Consider the following 19,787-nt stretch of genomic DNA (forward strand, 5'->3'; position numbering starts at 1 on the left):
GGTAGGGGCAGGTTGTGGAAGGTACTACAATGTGTTGAGGTAGGGGCAGGTTGTGGAAGGTACTACAATGTGTTGAGGTAGGGGCAGGTTGTGGAAGGTACTACAATGTGTTGACGTAGGGGCAGGTTGTGGAAGGTACTGTACTACAACGTGTTGAGGTAGGGGCAGGTTGTGGAAGGTACTACAACGTGTTGAGGTAGGGGCAGGTTGTGGAAGGTACTACAATGTGTTGAGGTAGGGGCAGGTTGTGGAAGGTACTACAATGTGTTGAGGTAGGGGCAGGTTGTGGAAGGTACTACAACGTGTTGAGGTAGGGGCAGGTTGTGGAAGGTACTACAACGTGCTGAGGTAGGGGCAGGTTGTGGAAGGTACTACAATGTGCTGAGGTAGGAGCAGGTTGTGGAAGGTACTGTACTACAACGTGCTGAGGTAGGGGCAGGTTGTGGAAGGTACTACAATGTGTTGAGGTAGGGGCAGGTTGTGGAAGGTACTACAATGTGCTGAGGTAGGGGCAGGTTGTGGAAGGTACTACAATGTGTTGAGGTAGGGGCAGGTTGTGGAAGGTACTACAATGTGCTGAGGTAGGGGCAGGTTGTGGAAGGTACTACAATGTGTTGAGGTAGGGGCAGGTTGTGGAAGGTACTACAATGTGTTGAGGTAGGGGCAGGTTGTGGAAGGTACTACAATGTGTTGAGGTAGGGGCAGGTTGTGGAAGGTACTACAACGTGTTGAGGTAGGGGCAGGTTGTGGAAGGTACTACAATGTGTTGAGGTAGGGGCAGGTTGTGGAAGGTACTACAACGTGTTGAGGTAGGGGCAGGTTGTGGAAGGTACTACAATGTGTTGAGGTAGGGGCAGGTTGTGGAAGGTACTACAATGTGTTGAGGTAGGGTCAGGTTGTGGAAAGTACTGTACTACAACGTGTTGAGGTAGGGGCAGGTTGTGGAAGGTACTACAACGTGTTGAGGTAGGGGCAGGTTGTGGAAGGTACTACAATGTGCTGAGGTAGGGGCAGGTTGTGGAAAGTACTGTACTACAACGTGTTGAGGTAGGGGCAGGTTGTGGAAGGTACTACAATGTGCTGAGGTAGGGGCAGGTTGTGGAAGGTACTGTACTACAATGTGTTGAGGTAGGGGCAGGTTGTGGAAGGTACTACAATGTGCTGAGGTAGGGGCAGGTTGTGGAAGGTACTACAATGTGTTGAGGTAGGGGCAGGTTGTGGAAGGTACTACAATGTGCTGAGGTAGGGGCAGGTTGTGGAAGGTACTGTGCTACAATGTGTTGAGGTAGGGGCAGGTTGTGGAAGGTACTACAATGTGCTGAGGTAGGGGCAGGTTGTGGAAGGTACTACAATGTGTTGAGGTAGGGGCAGGTTGTGGAAGGTACTACAACGTGTTGAGGTAGGGGCAGGTTGTGGAAGGTACTACAATGTGTTGAGGTAGGGGCAGGTTGTGGAAAGTGCTGTACTACAACATGCTGAGGTAGGGGCAGGTTGTGGAAGGTACTACAACGTGTTGAGGTAGGGGCAGGTTGTGGAAGGTACTACAATGTGCTGAGGTAGGGGCAGGTTGTGGAAGGTACTGTACTACAACGTGTTGAGGTAGGGGCAGGTTGTGGAAGGTACTACAATGTGCTGAGGTAGGGGAAGGTTGTGGAAGGTACTGTACTACAACGTGTTGAGGTAGGGGCAGGTTGTGGAAGGTACTACAATGTGCTGAGGTAGGGGAAGGTTGTGGAAGGTACTACAACGTGCTGAGGTAGGGGAAGGTTGTGGAAGGTACTACAATGTGTTGAGGTAGGGGCAGGTTGTGGAAGGTACTACAACGTGCTGAGGTAGGGGCAGGTTGTGGAAGGTACTGTACTACAACGTGCTGAGGTAGGGGCAGGTTGTGGAAAGTACTGTACTACAACGTGTTGAGGTAGGGGCAGGTTGTGGAAGGTACTACAACGTGCTGAGGTAGGGGCAGGTTGTGGAAAGTACTGTACTACAACGTGTTGAGGTAGGGGCAGGTTGTGGAAGGTACTACAATGTGCTGAGGTAGGGGCAGGTTGTGGAAGGTACTACAACGTGCTGAGGTAGGGGCAGGTTGTGGAAGGTACTACAACGTGTTGAGGTAGGGGCAGGTTGTGGAAGGTACTACAACGTGCTGAGGTAGGGGCAGGTTGTGGAAGGTACTACAACGTGTTGAGGTAGGGGCAGGTTGTGGAAGGTACTACAACGTGCTGAGGTAGGGGCAGGTTGTGGAAGGTACTACAATGTGTTGAGGTAGGGGCAGGTTGTGGAAGGTACTACAATGTGCTGAGGTAGGGGCAGGTTGTGGAAGGTACTACAACGTGCTGAGGTAGGGGCAGGTTGTGGAAGGTACTACAACGTGCTGAGGTAGGGGCAGGTTGTGGAAGGTACTACAATGTGTTGAGGTAGGGGCAGGTTGTGGAAGGTACTACAATGTGTTGAGGTAGGGGCAGGTTGTGGAAGGTACTACAATGTGTTGAGGTAGGGGCAGGTTTTGGAAGGTACTACAACGTGTTGAGGTAGGGGCAGGTTGTGGAAGGTACTACAATGTGCTGAGGTAGGGGCAGGTTGTGGAAGGTACTACAACGTGTTGAGGTAGGGGCAGGTTGTGGAAGGTACTACAATGTGCTGAGGTAGGAGCAGGTTGTGGAAGGTACTGTACTACAATGTGTTGAGGTAGGGGCAGGTTGTGGAAAGTGCTGTACTACAACATGCTGAGGTAGGGGCAGGTTGTGGAAGGTACTACAACGTGTTGAGGTAGGGGCAGGTTGTGGAAGGTACTACAATGTGCTGAGGTAGGGGCAGGTTGTGGAAGGTACTGTACTACAACGTGCTGAGGTAGGGGCAGGTTGTGGAAGGTACTACAATGTGCTGAGGTAGGGGCAGGTTGTGGAAGGTACTACAACGTGCTGAGGTAGGGGCAGGTTGTGGAAGGTACTACAATGTGCTGAGGTAGGGGCAGGTTGTGGAAGGTACTGTACTACAACATGCTGAGGTAGGGGCAGGTTGTGGAAGGTACTACAACGTGTTGAGGTTGGGGCAGGTTGTGGAAGGTACTACAACGTGCTGAGGTAGGGGCAGGTTGTGGAAGGTACTACAATGTGTTGAGGTAGGGGCAGGTTGTGGAAGGTACTACAATGTGTTGAGGTAGGGGCAGGTTGTGGAAGGTACTACAACGTGTTGAGGTAGGGGCAGGTTGTGGAAGGTACTACAATGTGTTGAGGTAGGGGCAGGTTGTGGAAAGTACTGTACTACAACGTGTTGAGGTAGGGGCAGGTTGTGGAAGGTACTGTACTACAACGTGCTGAGGTAGGGGCAGGTTGTGGAAGGTACTGTACTACAATGTGTTGAGGTAGGGGCAGGTTGTGGAAGGTACTGTACTACAACGTGCTGAGGTAGGGGCAGGTTGTGGAAGGTACTGTACTACAATGTGTTGAGGTAGGGGCAGGTTGTGGAAGGTACTGTACTACAACGTGTTGAGGTTGGGGCAGGTTGTGAAAGGTACTACAACGTGCTGAGGTAGGGGCAGGTTGTGGAAGGTACTACAACGTGTTGAGGTTGGGGCAGGTTGTGGAAGGTACTACAACGTGCTGAGGTAGGGGCAGGTTGTGGAAGGCACTACAATGTGTTGAGGTAGGGGCAGGTTGTGGAAGGTACTACAATGTGTTGAGGTAGGGGCAGGTTGTGGAAAGTACTGTACTACAACGTGTTGAGGTAGGGGCAGGTTGTGGAAGGTACTGTACTACAATGTGTTGAGGTAGGGGCAGGTTGTGGAAGGTACTGTACTACAACGTGCTGAGGTAGGGGCAGGTTGTGGAAGGTACTGTACTACAATGTGTTGAGGTAGGGGCAGGTTGTGGAAGGTACTGTACTACAATGTGCTGAGGTAGGGGCAGGTTGTGGAAGGTACTGTACTACAATGTGTTGAGGTAGGGGTCAGGTTGTGGGAGGTACTGTACTACAACGTGTTGAGGTTGGGGCAGGTTGTGAAAGGTACTACAACGTGTTGAGGTAGGGGCAGGTTGTGGAAGGTACTACAACGTGTTGAGGTAGGGGCAGGTTGTGGAAGGTACTGTACTACAACGTGTTGAGGTTGGGGCAGGTTGTGAAAGGTACTACAACGTGTTGAGGTAGGGGCAGGTTGTGGAAGGTACTACAACGTGTTGAGGTAGGGGCAGGTTGTGGAAGGTACTGTACTACAACGTCTTGAGGTAGGGGCAGGTTGTGGAAGGTACTGTACTACAATGTGTTGAGGTAGGGGCAGGTTGTGGAAGGTACTGTACTACAATGTGTTGAGGTAGGGGCAGGTTGTGGAAGGTACTACAACGTGTTGAGGTAGGGGCAGGTTGTTGGAGGTACTGTACTACAACGTGTTGAGGTAGGGGCAGGTTGTTGGAGGTACTGTACTACAACGTGTTGAGGTAGGGGCAGGTTGTTGGAGGTACTGTACTACAATGTGTTGAGGTAGGGGCAGGTTGTTGAAGGTACTGTACCTCAACGTGCTGAAGTAGGGGCAGGTTGTGGAAGGTACTGTACTACAACGTGTTGAGGTAGGGGCAGGTTGTGGGAGGTACTGTACTACAACGTGTTGAGGTTGGGGCAAGTTGTGGTAAGTAGTGCAGAGGTGGTCAATCTTTTGTTCTTACAGGCCCAGTGCAGTCAAAATTCTGTTTTCCCAGGGTTTTGTATCATATTGCTGATTAATCTAACTGTAAAAGTCTAAAAATGAGTTCAGTGTTATTTCCTGATAGTTGCTGGTTGAAAATACAATCTACAAATGACCTAATGAGCAGGTTTGTATTGGAGGGTGTTTCTGCTTTCCATGGTGGCGTCACCATGCAGTAAATTAGTTAATAGACCAATAACAAAGAGAGTTCCAAACCTCTGCCAATAACAGCTAGTTTTCAGTTATCCCTCCCCACTCAGACCACTCCCAGACAGTCCTAGCTAAATTCTAGCTTGAGAAATATTTTTTTGCCCATTTTTATTTAAATCTATTACAGTAAGGTACTTAACTGTTACCCAGAAATGATTTGATATTGATATACAAATGGCTGCTTTGGACATTTAATATAGAATAATGACATATGACATTTAGTAGACACTTTAATCCAAAGCTACTTACAGTAATGGGTGCATACATTTTTATAGTGCATAATATAGTAAATAATAATAGTACATTTTTCAACTAAGCATTGATTGGTTGAATCATCATGGTAGTAGAAGGAACCAGGGGTTGTTAAGAAAGGTCGCTGGTTTGAATCCCTGTGCCGGCAAGGTGGAAACCTCCAACCACAACTGCTAGAACTGTGTCCATCCCTGGTACTGTCTCTCTGTCACAGCGCCCCTGTGAGGTCAGTCAAGACACCTGCAGCCACTAGCTCTCTGAGGAAGAGTTTCTCAGCGCTCACATCATGTACCACCTGGACAAAGACAATCAATACAGGAAGATACTTAAGAGACTTTAATTAGAAAAATATATAATTCAAAAGTGCTTCTCTGACCTGGACCTTACTAGTAGCAGAAGCTAACACATATTTTTATGGGAACAGCAAACAATCAGTGTTTGTCATTCTCTCTCCACTGCTCTTATATACTGTAGTGTACCTGGGCCTTGATGGCGTCCATACATAGACTCTCATAGTAGTGTAGTCTGGCACCGGGATGCTGCAGGTCATAACCAAACCCTGCCAGGCTCACCTCATCACACAGCTGTAGGGCCATCACCACCGCACTGGCACCTAACGTAGGAACCAACTAGAGAGAAGTCAGGATGGTAATTAAGTGTTTATTAAGGCTAACTCGTGTTCAGACTACATCAATCTAAGAAGAAACACTTCCACCCAAATGTTAAAGCAAACCACATGGAGAGAGCCATTCAATTATTGAAACATTCATCCACTGGGTACACATTTATACTGTACATGTACAGGAAACTGCCAAAATAAAGGAAACACCAACATAGTGTAAAAGTAGGGTGTTGGGCCACCACAAGCCATAACAGCTTCAATGCACCTTGGCATACATTCTACAAGTGTCTGGAACTCTATTGGAGGGATGCGACACAGAAATTCCATCATTTGGTGTTTTGTTGATAGTGGTGGAAAACACTCTATGGTGCCCCTGCAGAATCTCCCATAAGTGTTCAATTGGGTTGAGATCTGGTGACTGAGACGGCCTTGTCATGTGGTTTACATCGTCTTCATGCTCATCAAACCATTCATTGTCATCTTATAGGGGCATAGCCACGGTAGCCAAAATAATGGAAAAAACAATGGTCTGCACAGCATTTTTATACAAGACCCTAAGCATGATGGGATGCTAATTGTTTATTTAACTCAGGGACCACACCTGTGTGGAAGCACCTGCTTTCAAAATACTTTGTTTCCCTCATTTACTCAGGTGTTTCAGATATTTTGGCAGTTACCTGTATATCCTTTAAAAGTATTATGTTGCTGTGTGTATCAGTAGTAGTAAGCTTCCTCTGGTACTGTGTCAGTAGTAGTAACCTTCCTCTGTTGCTGTGTCTATCAATAGTACTAACCTTCCTCTGTTGCTGTGTGTATCAGTAGTACTAACCTTCCTCTGTTGCTGTGTGTATCAGTAGTACTAACCTTCCTCTGTTGCTGTGTGTATCAGTAGTACTAACCTTCCTCTGTTGCTGTGTGTATCAGTAGTACTAACCTTCCTCTGTTGCTGTGTGTATCAGTAGTACTAACCTTCCTCTGTTGTTGTGTGTATCAGTAGTACTAACCTTCCTCTGTTGTTGTGTGTATCAGTAGTAGTAACCTTCCTCTGTTGCTGTGTGTATCAGTAGTACTAACCTTCCTCTGTTGTTGTGTGTATCAGTAGTAGTAACCTTCCTCTGTTGTTGTGTGTATCAGTAGTACTAACCTTCCTCTGGTGCTGTGTGTATCAGTAGTAGTAACCTTCCTCTGTTGCTGTGTGTATCAGTACTAACCTCCCTCTGTTACTGTGTGTATCAGTAGTAGTAACCTTCCTCTGTTGTTGCATGTATCAGTAGTAGTAACCTTCCTCTGTTGCTGTGTGTATCAGTAGTAGTAACCGTCCTCTGTTGCTGTGTGTATCAGTAGTAGTAACCTTCCTCTGTTGCTCTGTGTATCAGTAGTAGTAACCTTCCTCTGTTGCTGTGTGTATCAGTAGTAGTAACCTTCCTCTGTTGCTGTGTGTATCAGTACTAACCTTCCTCTGTTACTGTGTGTATCAGTAGTAGTAACCTTCCTCTGTTACTGTGTGTATCAGTAGTAGTAACCTTCCTCTGTTGCTGTGTGTATCAGTACTAACCTTCCTCTGTTGCTGTGTGTATCAGTAGTAGTAACCTTCCTCTGTTGCTCTGTGTATCAGTACTAACCTTCCTCTGTTACTGTGTGTATCAGTAGTAGTAACCTTCCTCTGTTGCTGTGTGTATCAGTAATAACCTTCCTCTGTTGCTGTGTGTATCAGTACTAATATTCCTCTGTTGCTGTGTGTATCAGTAGTAATAACCTTCCTCTGTTGCTGTGTGTATCAGTACTAACCTTCCTCTGTTGCTGTGTGTATCAGTAGTAATAACCTTCCTCTGTTGCTGTGTGTATCAGTAGTACTAACCTTCCTCTGTTGCTGTGTGTATCAGTAGTACTAACCTTCCTCTGTTGCTGTGTGTATCAGTAGTACTAACCTTCCTCTGTTGCTGTGTGTATCAGTAGTAGTAACCTTCCTCTGTTGCTGTGTGTATCAGTAGTACTAACCTTCCTCTGTTGCTGTGTGTATCAGTAGTAGTAACCTTCCTCTGTTACTGTGTGTATCAGTACTAACCTTCCTCTGTTGCTGTGTGTATCAGTACTAACCTTCCTCTGTTGCTGTGTGTATCAGTAGTACTAACCTTCCTCTGTTGCTGTGTGTATCAGTACTAACCTTCCTCTGTTGCTGTGTGTATCAGTAGTAGTAACCTTCCTCTGCTGCTGTGTGTATCAGTAGTAGTAACCTTCCTCTGTTGCTGTGTGTATCAATACTAACCTTCCTCTTTTGCTGTGTGTATCAGTACTAACCTTCCTCTGTTGCTGTGTGTATCAGTAGTACTAACCTTCCTCTGCTGCTGTGTGTATCAGTAGTACTAACCTTCCTCTGTTGCTGTGTGTATCAGTAGTAGTAACCTTCCTCTGTTGCTGTGTGTATCAATACTAACCTTCCTCTTTTGCTGTGTGTATCAGTACTAACCTTCCTCTGTTGCTGTGTGTATCAGTAGTAGTAACCTTCCTCTGTTGCTCTGTGTATCAGTACTAACCTTCCTCTGTTACTGTGTGTATCAGTACTAACCTTCCTATGTTGCTGTGTGTATCAGTACTAACCTTCCTCTGTTGCTGTGTGTATCAGTAGTAATAAACTTCCTCTGTTGCTGTGTGTATCAGTACTAACCTTCCTCTGTTGCTGTGTGTATCAGTAGTAATAAACTTCCTCTGTTGCTGTGTGTATCAGTACTAACCTTCCTCTGTTGCTGTGTGTATCAGTAGTACTAACCTTCCTCTGTTGCTGTGTGTATCAGTAGTAGTAACCTTCCTCTGTTGCTGGGTGTATCAGTACTAACCTTCCTCTGTTGCTGTGTGTATCAGCACTAACCTTCCTCTGTTGCTGTGTGTATCAGTAGTAGTAACCTTCCTCTGTTACTGTGTGTATCAGTACTAACCTTCCTCTGTTGCTGTGTGTATCAGTAGTAGTAACCTCCCTCTGTTGCTGTGTGTATCAGTATTACTAACCTTCCTCTGTTGCTGTGTGTATCAGTAGTACTAACCTTCCTCTGTTGCTGTGCGTATCAGTAGTACTAACCTTCCTCTGTTGCGGTGTGTATCAGTACTAACCTTCCTCTGTTACTGTGTGTATCAGTACTAACCTTCCTCTGTTGCTGTGTGTATCAGTAGTAGTAACCTTCCTCTGTTGCTGTGTGTATCAGTAGTAGTAACCTTCCTCTGTTGCTGTGTGTATCAGTACTAACCTTCCTCTGCTGCTGTGTGTATCAGTACTAACCTTCCTCTGTTGCTGTGTGTATCAGTAGTACTAACCTTCCTCTGTTGCTGTGTGTATCAGTACTAACCTTCCTCTGTTGCTGTGTGTATCAGTAGTAGTAACCTTCCTCTGTTGCTGTGTGTATCAGTAGTAGTAACCTTCCTCTGTTGCTGTGTGTATCAGTAGTATTAACCTTCCTCTGTTGCTGTGTGTATCAGTACTAACCTTCCTCTGTTGCTGTGTGTATCAGTACTAACCTTCCTCTGTTGCTGTGTGTATCAGTAGTAGTAACCTTCCTCTGTTGCTGTGTGTATCAGTAGTACTAACCTTCCTCTGTTGCTGTGTGTATCAGTATAGCCTTCCTCTGTTGCTGTGTGTATCAGTAGTAGTAACCTTCCTCTGTTGCTGTGTGTATCAGTACTAACCTTCCTCTGTTGCTGTGTGTATCAGTATTACTAACCTTCCTCTGTTGCTGTGTGTATCAGTAGTAGTAACCTTCCTCTGTTGCTGTTTGTATCAGTAGTAGTAACCTTCCTCTGTTGCTGTGTGTATCAGTAGTACTAACCTTCCTCTGTTGCTGTGTGTATCAGTAGTACTAACCTTCCTCTGTTGCTGTGTGTATCAGTAGTACTAACCTTCCTCTGTTGCTGTGTGTATCAGTAGTACTAACCTTCCTCTGTTGCTGTGTGTATCAGTAGTAGTAACCTTCCTCTGTTGCTGTTTGTATCAGTAGTAGTAACCTTCCTCTGTTGCTGTTTGTATCAGTAGTAGTAACCTTCCTCTGTTGCTGTGTGTATCAGTAGTAGTAACCTTCCTCTGTTGCTGTGTGTATCAGTAGTAGTAACCTTCCTCTGTTGCTGTGTGTATCAGTAGTAGTAACCTTCCTCTTTTGCTGTGTGTATCAGTAGTACCAACCTCCCTCTGTTGCTGTGTGTATCTTTGCAGTGCTAGGCCTGTCTTGTGCATGATCTCTGGGTTGAGTATCTGGATGTTCTCCGGCTTCAGAGGAATGTTCTCCACTACGTCTCTCCAGAACCACAGCTTGGACCACCAGCTCTAGACAACACAACCACAGGAAGCAGAACCAATTCAGAAACAGCTCTAGAACACAAACATAAACAGGATTGGGGAGTAATTGATTGCATGTAATCAGTTACATGTAATCTGATTAGAAAAAAGTAACTGTAATCATTTACGTTTACAAGCAAAAATTGTAATTTTTGTAATTGTATTACAATTGTAAAATTGTAATTGTATTGTAATCTGATTACAGATACTTTTGAAAGACGAGGTTATTACTTCTTGGATTACTTTTAAATTCAGAAAGACTGTTAACGAAAATTTTATTCGAAGTGCAAATAGGATCATTTTGGTCATAAAGTCAGTCTCGTCTAAAACGGAGTTTAGAGTCTGAATGTGTCACAACGAGTAAATGAAGGTTAGTTTACAATTATGTTGTCACGACTTCCTCCGAAGTCAGTCCCTCTCCTTGTTCGGGCGACGTTCGGCGGTCGACGTCACCAGTCTTCTAGCCATCGCCGATCCACCTTTCATTTTCCATTTGTTTTGTCTTATCTTCCCACACACCTGGTTTCAATTCCATCAATTACATGTTGTGTATTTAAACCTCTGTTCCCCCCATGTCCTTGTCCGGTATTGTTTATTGTAAGTGCTTGTGCACGTTATGTCTGGTGTGCGTCGGGTTTTGTACCCACTTATTGATTGTTCTTGTTTCCGGTGGGGGTTTTTATTATTAAACTGCGCCGTTGGAAACACAGTTTTTGCTCTCCTGCGTCTGACTTCTCTGCCGCCAGAACGCACCCCTTACATATGTCAACAATTCATACCCCTTTTTTGCCTATTAGCACGTGGTGGCACCGTGTTTTCTGGGAAAAGACTGGGCAACTTTGCTTTGCATGGCCCTGGTGGTAACCTAGTTGGCGCAAAATAAAGAAATGCCTGAAACTAGATCCTCTACATACTGGTCTGAAACTAGATCCCCTACATACTGGTCTGAAACTAGATCCCCTACATACTGGTCTGAAACTAGATCCCCTACATACTGGTCTGAAACTAGATCCCCTACACACTGGTCTGAAACTAGATCCCCTACACACTGGTCTGAAACTAGATCCCCTACACACTGGTCTGAAACTAGATCCCCTACATACTGGTCTGAAACTAGATCCCCTACATACTGGTCTGAAACTAGATCCCCCTACACACTGGTCTGAAACTAGATCCCCTACACACTGGTCTGAAACTAGATCCCCTACATACTGGTCTGAAACTAGATCCCCTACACACTGGTCTGAAACTAGATCCCCTACATACTGGTCTGAAACTAGATCCCCTACATACTGGTCTGAAACTAGAACCCCTACACACTGGTCTGAAACTAGATCCCCTACACACTGGTCTGAAACTAGATCCCCTACATACTGGTCTGAAACTAGATCCCCTACACACTGGTCTGAAACTAGATCCCCTACATACTGGTCTGAAACTAGATCCCCTACATACTGGTCTGAAACTAGATCCCCTACATACTGGTCTGAAACTAGATCCCCTACATACTGGTCTGAAACTAGATCCCCTACATACTGGTCTGAAACTAGATCCCCTACATACTGGTCTGAAACTAGATCCCCCTACATACTGGTCTGAAACTAGATCCCCTACATACTGGCCCGAAACTAGATCCCCTACATACTGGTCTGAAACTAGATCCCCAACATACTGGTCTGAAACTAGATCCCCCTACATACTGGTCTGAAACTAGATCCCCTACATACTGGTCTGAAACTAGATCCCCTACATACTGGTCTGAAACTAGATCCTCTACACACTGGTCTGAAACTAGATCCCCTACATACTGGTCTGAAACTAGATCCCCTACATACTGGTCTGAAACTAGATCCCCTACATACTGGTCTGAAACTAGATCCCCTACATACTGGTCTGAAACTAGATCCCCTACATACTGGTCTGAAACTAGATCCTCTACATACTGGTCTGAAACTAGATCCTCTACATACTGGTCTGAAACTAGATCCCCTACATACTGGTCTGAAACTAGATCCCCTACATACTGGTCTGAAACTAGATCCTCTACATACTGGTCTGAAACTAGATCCCCTACATACTGGTCTGAAACTAGATCCTCTACATACTGGTCTGAAACTAGATCCCCCACATACTGGTCTGAAACTAGATCCTCTACATACTGGTCTGAAACTAGATCCCCTACATACTGGTCTGAAAGTAGATCCCCCTACATACTGGTCTTGACAAGAAGAAAATCATATTTTTCACTGTTCAACCAATCCAGTAAATGTAGAGGAGGAGTTAAGATGGAGTGTCGCCTTGTTAACGTCCGAAAGGGGAAGTTGTTGTCACGATCGTCTTGATGAAGAAGAGTGGACCAAGGCGCAGTGTGATATAAATACATCCTCTTTTTATTTACGAAGAAGATGAACACGAAACGAAACACTATACAAACAAACAAAACAACAAACGACCGTGAAGCTACAAAACGAAAGTGCACACACAAGCTACTAACGTTTAGACATAGACAATTACCCACAAAAGCCTACTGCCTATGGCTGCCTTAAATATGGCTCCCAATCAGAGACAATGAATGACAGCTGTCTCTGATTGAGAACCATTCAGGCAACCATAGACTTACCTAGACACCTACACACAACACAAACCCATACACTCTACCAAAACCCCCTATACCATACAACCACCCCAGACGAGACAACTATACACAAACATCCCCCCTGTCACACCCTGACCTAACCAAAATATTACAGAAAACAAAGATAACTAAGGCCAGGGCGTGACAGTTGTGTCACAGGCTCTCTTTCCATTTCCCCTGAAAACCGGAACACCCAGTTGTTGGGGACTCAGCAGAGGCGGGTGCAGATCTCTCCTTAGAGGACAAATGGAATGATTGAAAATTAACAAACCCCGCACACCCAGGGCAACGAACTCGCCCACTGGAAAGTCTTCCCCAGACAGTGGTTTGTACTTGCCCTTGCTCAGGAAATATCCACTCTAGTGAAAATGGGCTTCCATAAAGTTGTTCAACAATCTTAGGCAGATGGCCAGGATATGGATTAAATCTGACTATCTTCTACTTGGGGTGTCAACCATCAAACCTGAGACTGGTGTGCTGTTGGTAAGTAGCTACATTTTGTTTATAGCTAGCTAGTTATAGCTCTCGAAAACGTTAGGCGCCATTCTGCCTTCTCCCTGTAGTTCTCAGCCATTAGCTTCGCCTACGACTGCCTCATGTGAACTACAGTCCCGACGCTGTTTTAACGTTTTGAAACATCAATAATCATTGCTTGAGATACAGCTTTCGAAACATTATGGCCCTTGTCTTTTATCAGCGAGAAAGAATCCTTCAAGTAAAATAAATACACTTATTGTAGCAGTATTGCAAAGATCCATCCAGCTATGGAGCCTCCATCTGACCAAACTACACTTCTGCTACACTTCCCAAGTTACGCTTACATAGTTGTGCGGAGCATACTAGATAGCTAATTTGCACAATGGTCGCCTCTTGTATTTCGTAAACAAACGCTGTAACATGGAGATCTGGCCATGTGGGAACACTAACCCTAACCCTATCAAGCAGTGTATCAATTTAACCTTTTGTTTTTTGAAAATTCTATGAAATATAAGGACCTTATGCTTCTAAAACCGTACCGCAAGCAATGTTCAGATTGAGCATCGGGGCTCTTAACAAAACTCCCCCGTACAGAAAACGCCTTCGTCCAATGACTCTTAAGTGTAATGTAATGGAACTGAGAGTCATGATCAAGGGCTAGCTAGCTACATGTCATTCTTTGATAGGCTTTGCCACTATGATACTAGGCTATAATACTGTGAAGTAACTAGCTAAATACATAGCCTCTCCTTAACATATAACGGGAGAGGAAGATTTGCATATCTAACGTTGCACCTGAAGACAGGTTTGATACCTGCTAGCTAACGTAAGCTAGCTAGCTCATAATCAAGCAAACCTGACATGTTTGATGCATGTTGTTGGCTTTCTTTCAATAATGTTTAAACTCAAACTGGCTGGCAACTGTCCTTGTAGGTTTTGATTGAATGGCAAAGACACACCCATGAAACAGCCACATCAAACCACACCCCCAACACAACTCTCGTTTGCCTTCGCTCAGGGCCGCTAGCATTTCCTAATGACCATTGATGAAAACAAGGCCAAATCAGGAAGTGCAGTTGACCTTTTAGTTTATTCCACCTGAGTGAGTCTGACAACAAGTCAGAGACCACTATGATAGCATACCAAATGCAGTAACTGAAAGTGCAGATTATGTTAGGGTAATCCAAAAGTTATGTTACTGATAAAAATCTTGGACAGGTAAGTAGTAACTGTAACGGAAAGTAACCTACCCAACCCTGTCCATGGACAGCAGAACGTATAGAAGCTACTTTAGAAGTAATTTTCTGTCTGCAAATCTGCACTAAAATTCCTCAAGCCACTGTGCCTCTGACAGGGAAACAAACAGACAAACAGGACAACAAACAGGTAGTAAACACATTCCCACCAGAGGCTGTTTGGTGATGACAGACGTGAGCCAGTCCAGGTCCAGGCACTTGTAGACCACCAGGGTAACCAGGGAGGTGTGTCTGTACTCGTTGGGGGAAAGGGGAGCTCCCTCTGGGTACATCAGACGGACAGTGGTCCTGGAGCCTGCGTCCCTCTCAAAACCTGACACTGGGGCGTTGTTCATCCTGAGAGGACAGAGAAGAGTGAGAAGGGGAAGGAGAAAGAGGAGGGGAAGGAGGCGAGAGAGGAGAAGGAGGAAAAACAGCTTCAGACAATACAAATCTAATCCAGTATATCCCCTTAGTGACCAGGAGTGATAGAGGTTAGTTTGGTTGCTTTGATGTATTTATTTTAGCAGTCTGGAAAACTAAAAACGGGATTGGTTATAATATCAGAAACAGACTGTCACTTAGGTGGTACAGTAGGGGTCATGGAAAATATTATCTGATTTAAAAAGATTGTGCTTCTTTTACAATTACATTGATTGTATGTTTGATTGGTCATTCACCTGATGATGACATCATACTGGTCAATATGGGATCCCAGGTGGCTGCCATGTAGCACCCCTCCACTGCCCACCACCACACACCTCCTACAGCCCCCACCCCTACCTCTCCCCTCCAGGGATGGGGGCAGGCCTGGATGAGTTAGAGAGGCCAGGGCCCGAGCCACGCTCTCGTCACAGCCCTGGAGGCCCAGGGGAGGAGCCAAGTCCCAGGGAATACGCCTGTCTGCTGCAATCCCCGACTGGAGGAACACAGGGATGTCCTGGAGGTCTAGAGAGGAGTCCAAGGACAGGAGACGAGACACACACCAGCCTGGATGGCAGGGCTGCACAAGCAGGGAGGCAGAGCGGTTTAGTAAGACCTGGAGGAGAGAGGAGAGGGGAGAGGGACGGGGAGTTTAGTAAGACCTGGAGGAGAGAGGAGAGAGGAGAGGGGAGAGGGGAGAGGGACGGGGAGTATAGTATGACCTGGAGGAGAGAGGAGAGGGGAGAGAGGGGAGAGGGACGGGGAGTTTAGTAAGACCTGGAGGAGAGAGGAGAGGGGAGAGGGGAGAGGGACGGGGAGTTTAGTATGACCTGGAGGAGTGGGGAGAGGGGAGAGGGGAGAGAGACGGGGAGTTTAGTATGACCTGGGGGAGAGAGGAGAGGGGAGAGGGACGGGGAGTTTAGTATGACCTGGGGAGAGGGGAGAGGGACGGGGAGTATAGTAAGACCTGGAGGAGAGAGGAGAAGGGAGAGGGGAGAGGGACGGGGAGTATAGTATGACCTGGAGGAGAGAGGAAAGGGACGGGGAGTATAGTATGACCTGGAGGAGAGGGGAGAGGGACTTGGAGTTTAGTAAGACCTGGAGGAGAGAGGAGAGGGACGGGGAGTATAGTATGACCTGGAGGAGAGGGGAGAGGGACTTGGAGTTTAGTAAGACCTGGAGGAGAGAGGAGAGGGACGGGGAGTATAGTATGACCTGGAGGAGAGGGGAGAGGGACTTGGAGTTTAGTAAGACCTGGAGGAGAGAGGAGAGGGACGGGGAGTATAGTATGACCTGGAGGAGAGGGGAGAGGGACTTGGAGTTTAGTAAGACCTGGAGGAGAGAGGAGAGGGACGGGGAGTATAGTATGACCTGGAGGAGAGGGGAGAGGGACTTGGAGTTTAGTAAGACCTGGAGGAGAGAGGAGAGGGACGGGGAGTATAGTATGACCTGGAGGAGAGGGGAGAGGGACTTGGAGTTTAGTAAGACCTGGAGGAGAGAGGAGAGGGACGGGGAGTATAGTATGACCTGGAGGAGAGGGACTTGGAGTTTAGTAAGACCTGGAGGAGAGAGGAGAGGGACGGGGAGTATAGTAAGACCTGGAGGAGAGAGGAGAGGGACGGGGAGTATAGTAAGACCTGGAGGAGAGGGACTTGGAGTTTAGTAAGACCTGGAGGAGAGAGGAGAGGGACGGGGAGTATAGTAAGACCTGGAGGAGAGAGGAGAGGGACGGGGAGTATAGTAAGACCTGGAGGAGAGAGGAGAGGGACGGGGAGTATAGTATGACCTGGAGGAGAGGGGAGAGGGACTTGGAGTTTAGTAAGACCTGGAGGAGAGAGGAGAGGGACGGGGAGTATAGTAAGACCTGGAGGAGAGAGGAGAGGGACGGGGAGTTTAGTAAGACCTGAAGGAGAGAGGAGAGGGGAGAGGGAAGGGGAGTTCAATAAGTCCTACAGCACAGACTAGAGTAAGAGAAATCAGTTCATCACAAGAAAGCAGTTTAATACACCCAACACGCACCCAAATATATAGTTGAAGTCGGAAGTTTACACACACTTAGGTTGGAGTCATTAAAACTCGTTTTTCAACCACTCCACAAATTTCTTGTTAACAAACTATAGTTTTGGCAAGTCGACTTGAGGACATCTACTTTGTGCAAAACGTGTCCTATATCAACATAACCTGAAAGGCCGCTCGGCAAGGAAGAAGCCACTGCTCCAAAACCGTCAGATAAAAATCAGACTACGGTTTGCAACTGCACATGGGGACAAAGATCGTACTTTTTGGAGAAATGTCCTCTGGTCTGATGAAACAAAAATAGAACTGTTTGACCATAATGGCCATCGTTATGTTTGGAGGAAAAAGGGGGAGGCATGCAAGCCGAAGAACACCATCCCAACCGTGAAGCACGGGGGTGGCAGCGTCATGTGGTGGTGGTGCTTCGCTACAGGAGGGACTGGTGCACTTCACAAAATAAATGGCATCATGAGGCAGGAAAATTATGTGGATATATTGTAGCAACATCTCAAGACATCAGTCAGGAAGTTAAAGCTTGGTCGCAAATGGATCTTCCAAATGGACAATGACACCAAGCATACTTCCAAAGTTGTGGCAAAATGGCTTAAGGACAACAAAGTCAACGTATTGGAGTGGCCATCACAAAGTCCTGACCTCAATCCTCAATCCACAAATGTGTGGGGAGAACTGAAAAAGTGTGTGTGAGCAAGGAGGCCTACAAACCTGACTCAGTTACACCAGCTCTGTGAGGAGAAATGGACCAAAATTCACCCAACTTATTGTCTGAAGCTTGTGGAAGGCTACCCAAACATTTGACCCACGTTAATCAATTTAATGGCAATGCTACCAAATACTAATTGAGTGTATGTACACTACTGACCCACTGGTAATGCAATGAAAGAAATAAAAGCTGAAATAAATGACTCTCTCTACTATAATTCTGACATTTCAAATTCTTAAAATAAAGTGGTGATCCTAACTGACCTAAAACAGGGAATTTTTACTAGGATTAAATGTCAGGAATTGTGAAAAACGGAGTTAAAATGAATTTGGCTAAGGTGTATGTAAATGTCCGACTCAACTGTATGTATTCATGTATTCATGTGCTTTTGTGTGTGTTCAGTACCATGTCAGTGTGTTGGTTGTCGTTAGCCCCTGACAGAGGGTCTGAAGTTATAAGAGCAGGGACCAGGATAGCAGAGTAGCATCCCACCAGCAGCACTAGACTCAAGGCTAGGTTGTTAGTCCTGGAATAAAATGGATATACGTGAATGACACACACACACACACACACACACACACACACACACACACACACACACACACACACACACACACACACACACACACACACACACACACACACACACACACACACACACACACACACACACACACACACACACACACACACACACACACACACACACACACACAGAGCCATACCTGCTGAGTAGCATCTCCCTGGTGTCAGGTGTAACTGTAACAGGTGTTATCTCAGTGAAGTCAGCATCCGGAGAGCTGTAGTCATCTGGTTCCTCCACACTAAGGTGTTTCAGAGTCACCATGCTGACCTGGGGTCAGACCAGGGAAAGGTAGGATCAGGATTGGGGTTGTGGCTAGGGTTAGGGTTCAGCCAGATTGTGGCCATGCAGCAGGGGTGGCAGGTAGCCTTGAGGTTAAAGCGTTGGGCCAGTGACCGCAAGGTTTTTGGTTCGAGTCCTGGAGCTGACATTGTGAAAAAAGTTGTTGCTGTGCCCTTGTCCCCAACTGCTCCAGGGGTGCTGGACCATGGGGATTCTGGCTGTGACCACATTCCCTGTGGGTGGCTCAGTGAGATTTGGGCTATGCAATAAATGTATTTACATTACAGGGCAAAAATAAACACCCTTCAAATTATTATAGGGTTAGTGTCACACCAGGAAAGGCTAAGGATGAGATCCTACTTTTCTGTGCTTGTCCTGAAATCCATTAAAACTATCCACACCAAGACATTGACAATACTGACTGAACGTTGCTGTTGCTAGCTAACTCCACACAGCCACTAGTAAACTTAATGAAGACATATCTCAGTGACAAACTTGGCTAAATGAAGGTTGAATAGAACAATTCAAAATATTTTATATAATAAAAATACAACAAAAATACCTACCTAAAGACTAGGGGCTCAGAGATGTTAGAGAAAGTCTGTAGACAGCAGTCGTCTGTGGTGTTCTTCTTCTGTCCTCCATGCTCTGGTGACGAACAAGAAGGCAAATTACTATAATTTAGATAAAATGGCTGCCACACTAAACTGAAGATGTCCCTAACCGCTGATCTAAGGTCAGTTTTGCGTTTGTACTACTTGTGGTAAACGTGAAGATTAAGGTGAGAGTGAGCTGATTCTACATCTGTGTCAGAGAGCGTGTAATGCTGTTTATGCACCAGTGAACTCTGCCTCCTCCTTCCTAACTGAAAATTAATAATTCACCTACTGTTACACAGTAAGACGGTCAGGCTCACAGGAACAACAGCCAGTGTGTGTGTGCGTGTCGTTGGAAAATTGAGGATGTGCACCTGTATGTGTGTGTGTGTGTGTGTGTGTGTGTGTATGCTAAAGTACACTACCGTTCAAAAGTTTGGGGTCACTTAGAAATGTCCTTGTTTTTTAAAGAAAAGCACATTTTTTGTCTGTTAAAATAACATCAAATTGATCAGAAATACAGTGTAGACATTGTTAATGTTGTAAATGACTATTGTAGCTGGAAACGGCAGATTTTTTTATGAAATATCTTTATAGGCGTACAGAGACCCATTATCAGCAACCATCAGCAAATGTCACGTTCTGACCTTAGTTCCTTTTTTATGTCTTTGTGTTAGGTTGGTCAGGGCGTGAGTTGGGGTGGGTAGTCTATGTTCTTTTTTCTATGTTGTTATATTTC

At 45.9% G+C, this 19,787-nt stretch overlaps 1 protein-coding gene across 1 annotated transcript; it reads right to left on the minus strand.

Annotated features, from left to right (window-relative positions):
• Window positions 1-5,065: 5,065 nt before the first annotated feature.
• On the minus strand, window positions 5,066-19,273 carry st3gal7 (ST3 beta-galactoside alpha-2,3-sialyltransferase 7). Its single transcript, XM_038984525.1, has 8 exons — window positions 19,019-19,273; window positions 18,313-18,440; window positions 17,993-18,113; window positions 15,108-15,466; window positions 14,598-14,784; window positions 9,928-10,068; window positions 5,620-5,769; window positions 5,066-5,435 (listed from the first exon to the last, which is right to left on the minus strand). The coding sequence occupies exons 2-8, from the start codon at window positions 18,432-18,434 to the stop codon at window positions 5,349-5,351; spliced, it is 1,167 nt and encodes a 388-aa protein (XP_038840453.1). The 5' UTR covers window positions 18,435-18,440; window positions 19,019-19,273; the 3' UTR covers window positions 5,066-5,348.
• Between the last annotated feature and the right edge of the window lie 514 nt (window positions 19,274-19,787).

The sequence above is a fragment of the Salvelinus namaycush genome, unplaced genomic scaffold, assembly GCF_016432855.1.
Source record: "Salvelinus namaycush isolate Seneca unplaced genomic scaffold, SaNama_1.0 Scaffold247, whole genome shotgun sequence".
Lineage (NCBI taxonomy): Eukaryota > Metazoa > Chordata > Actinopteri > Salmoniformes > Salmonidae > Salvelinus > Salvelinus namaycush.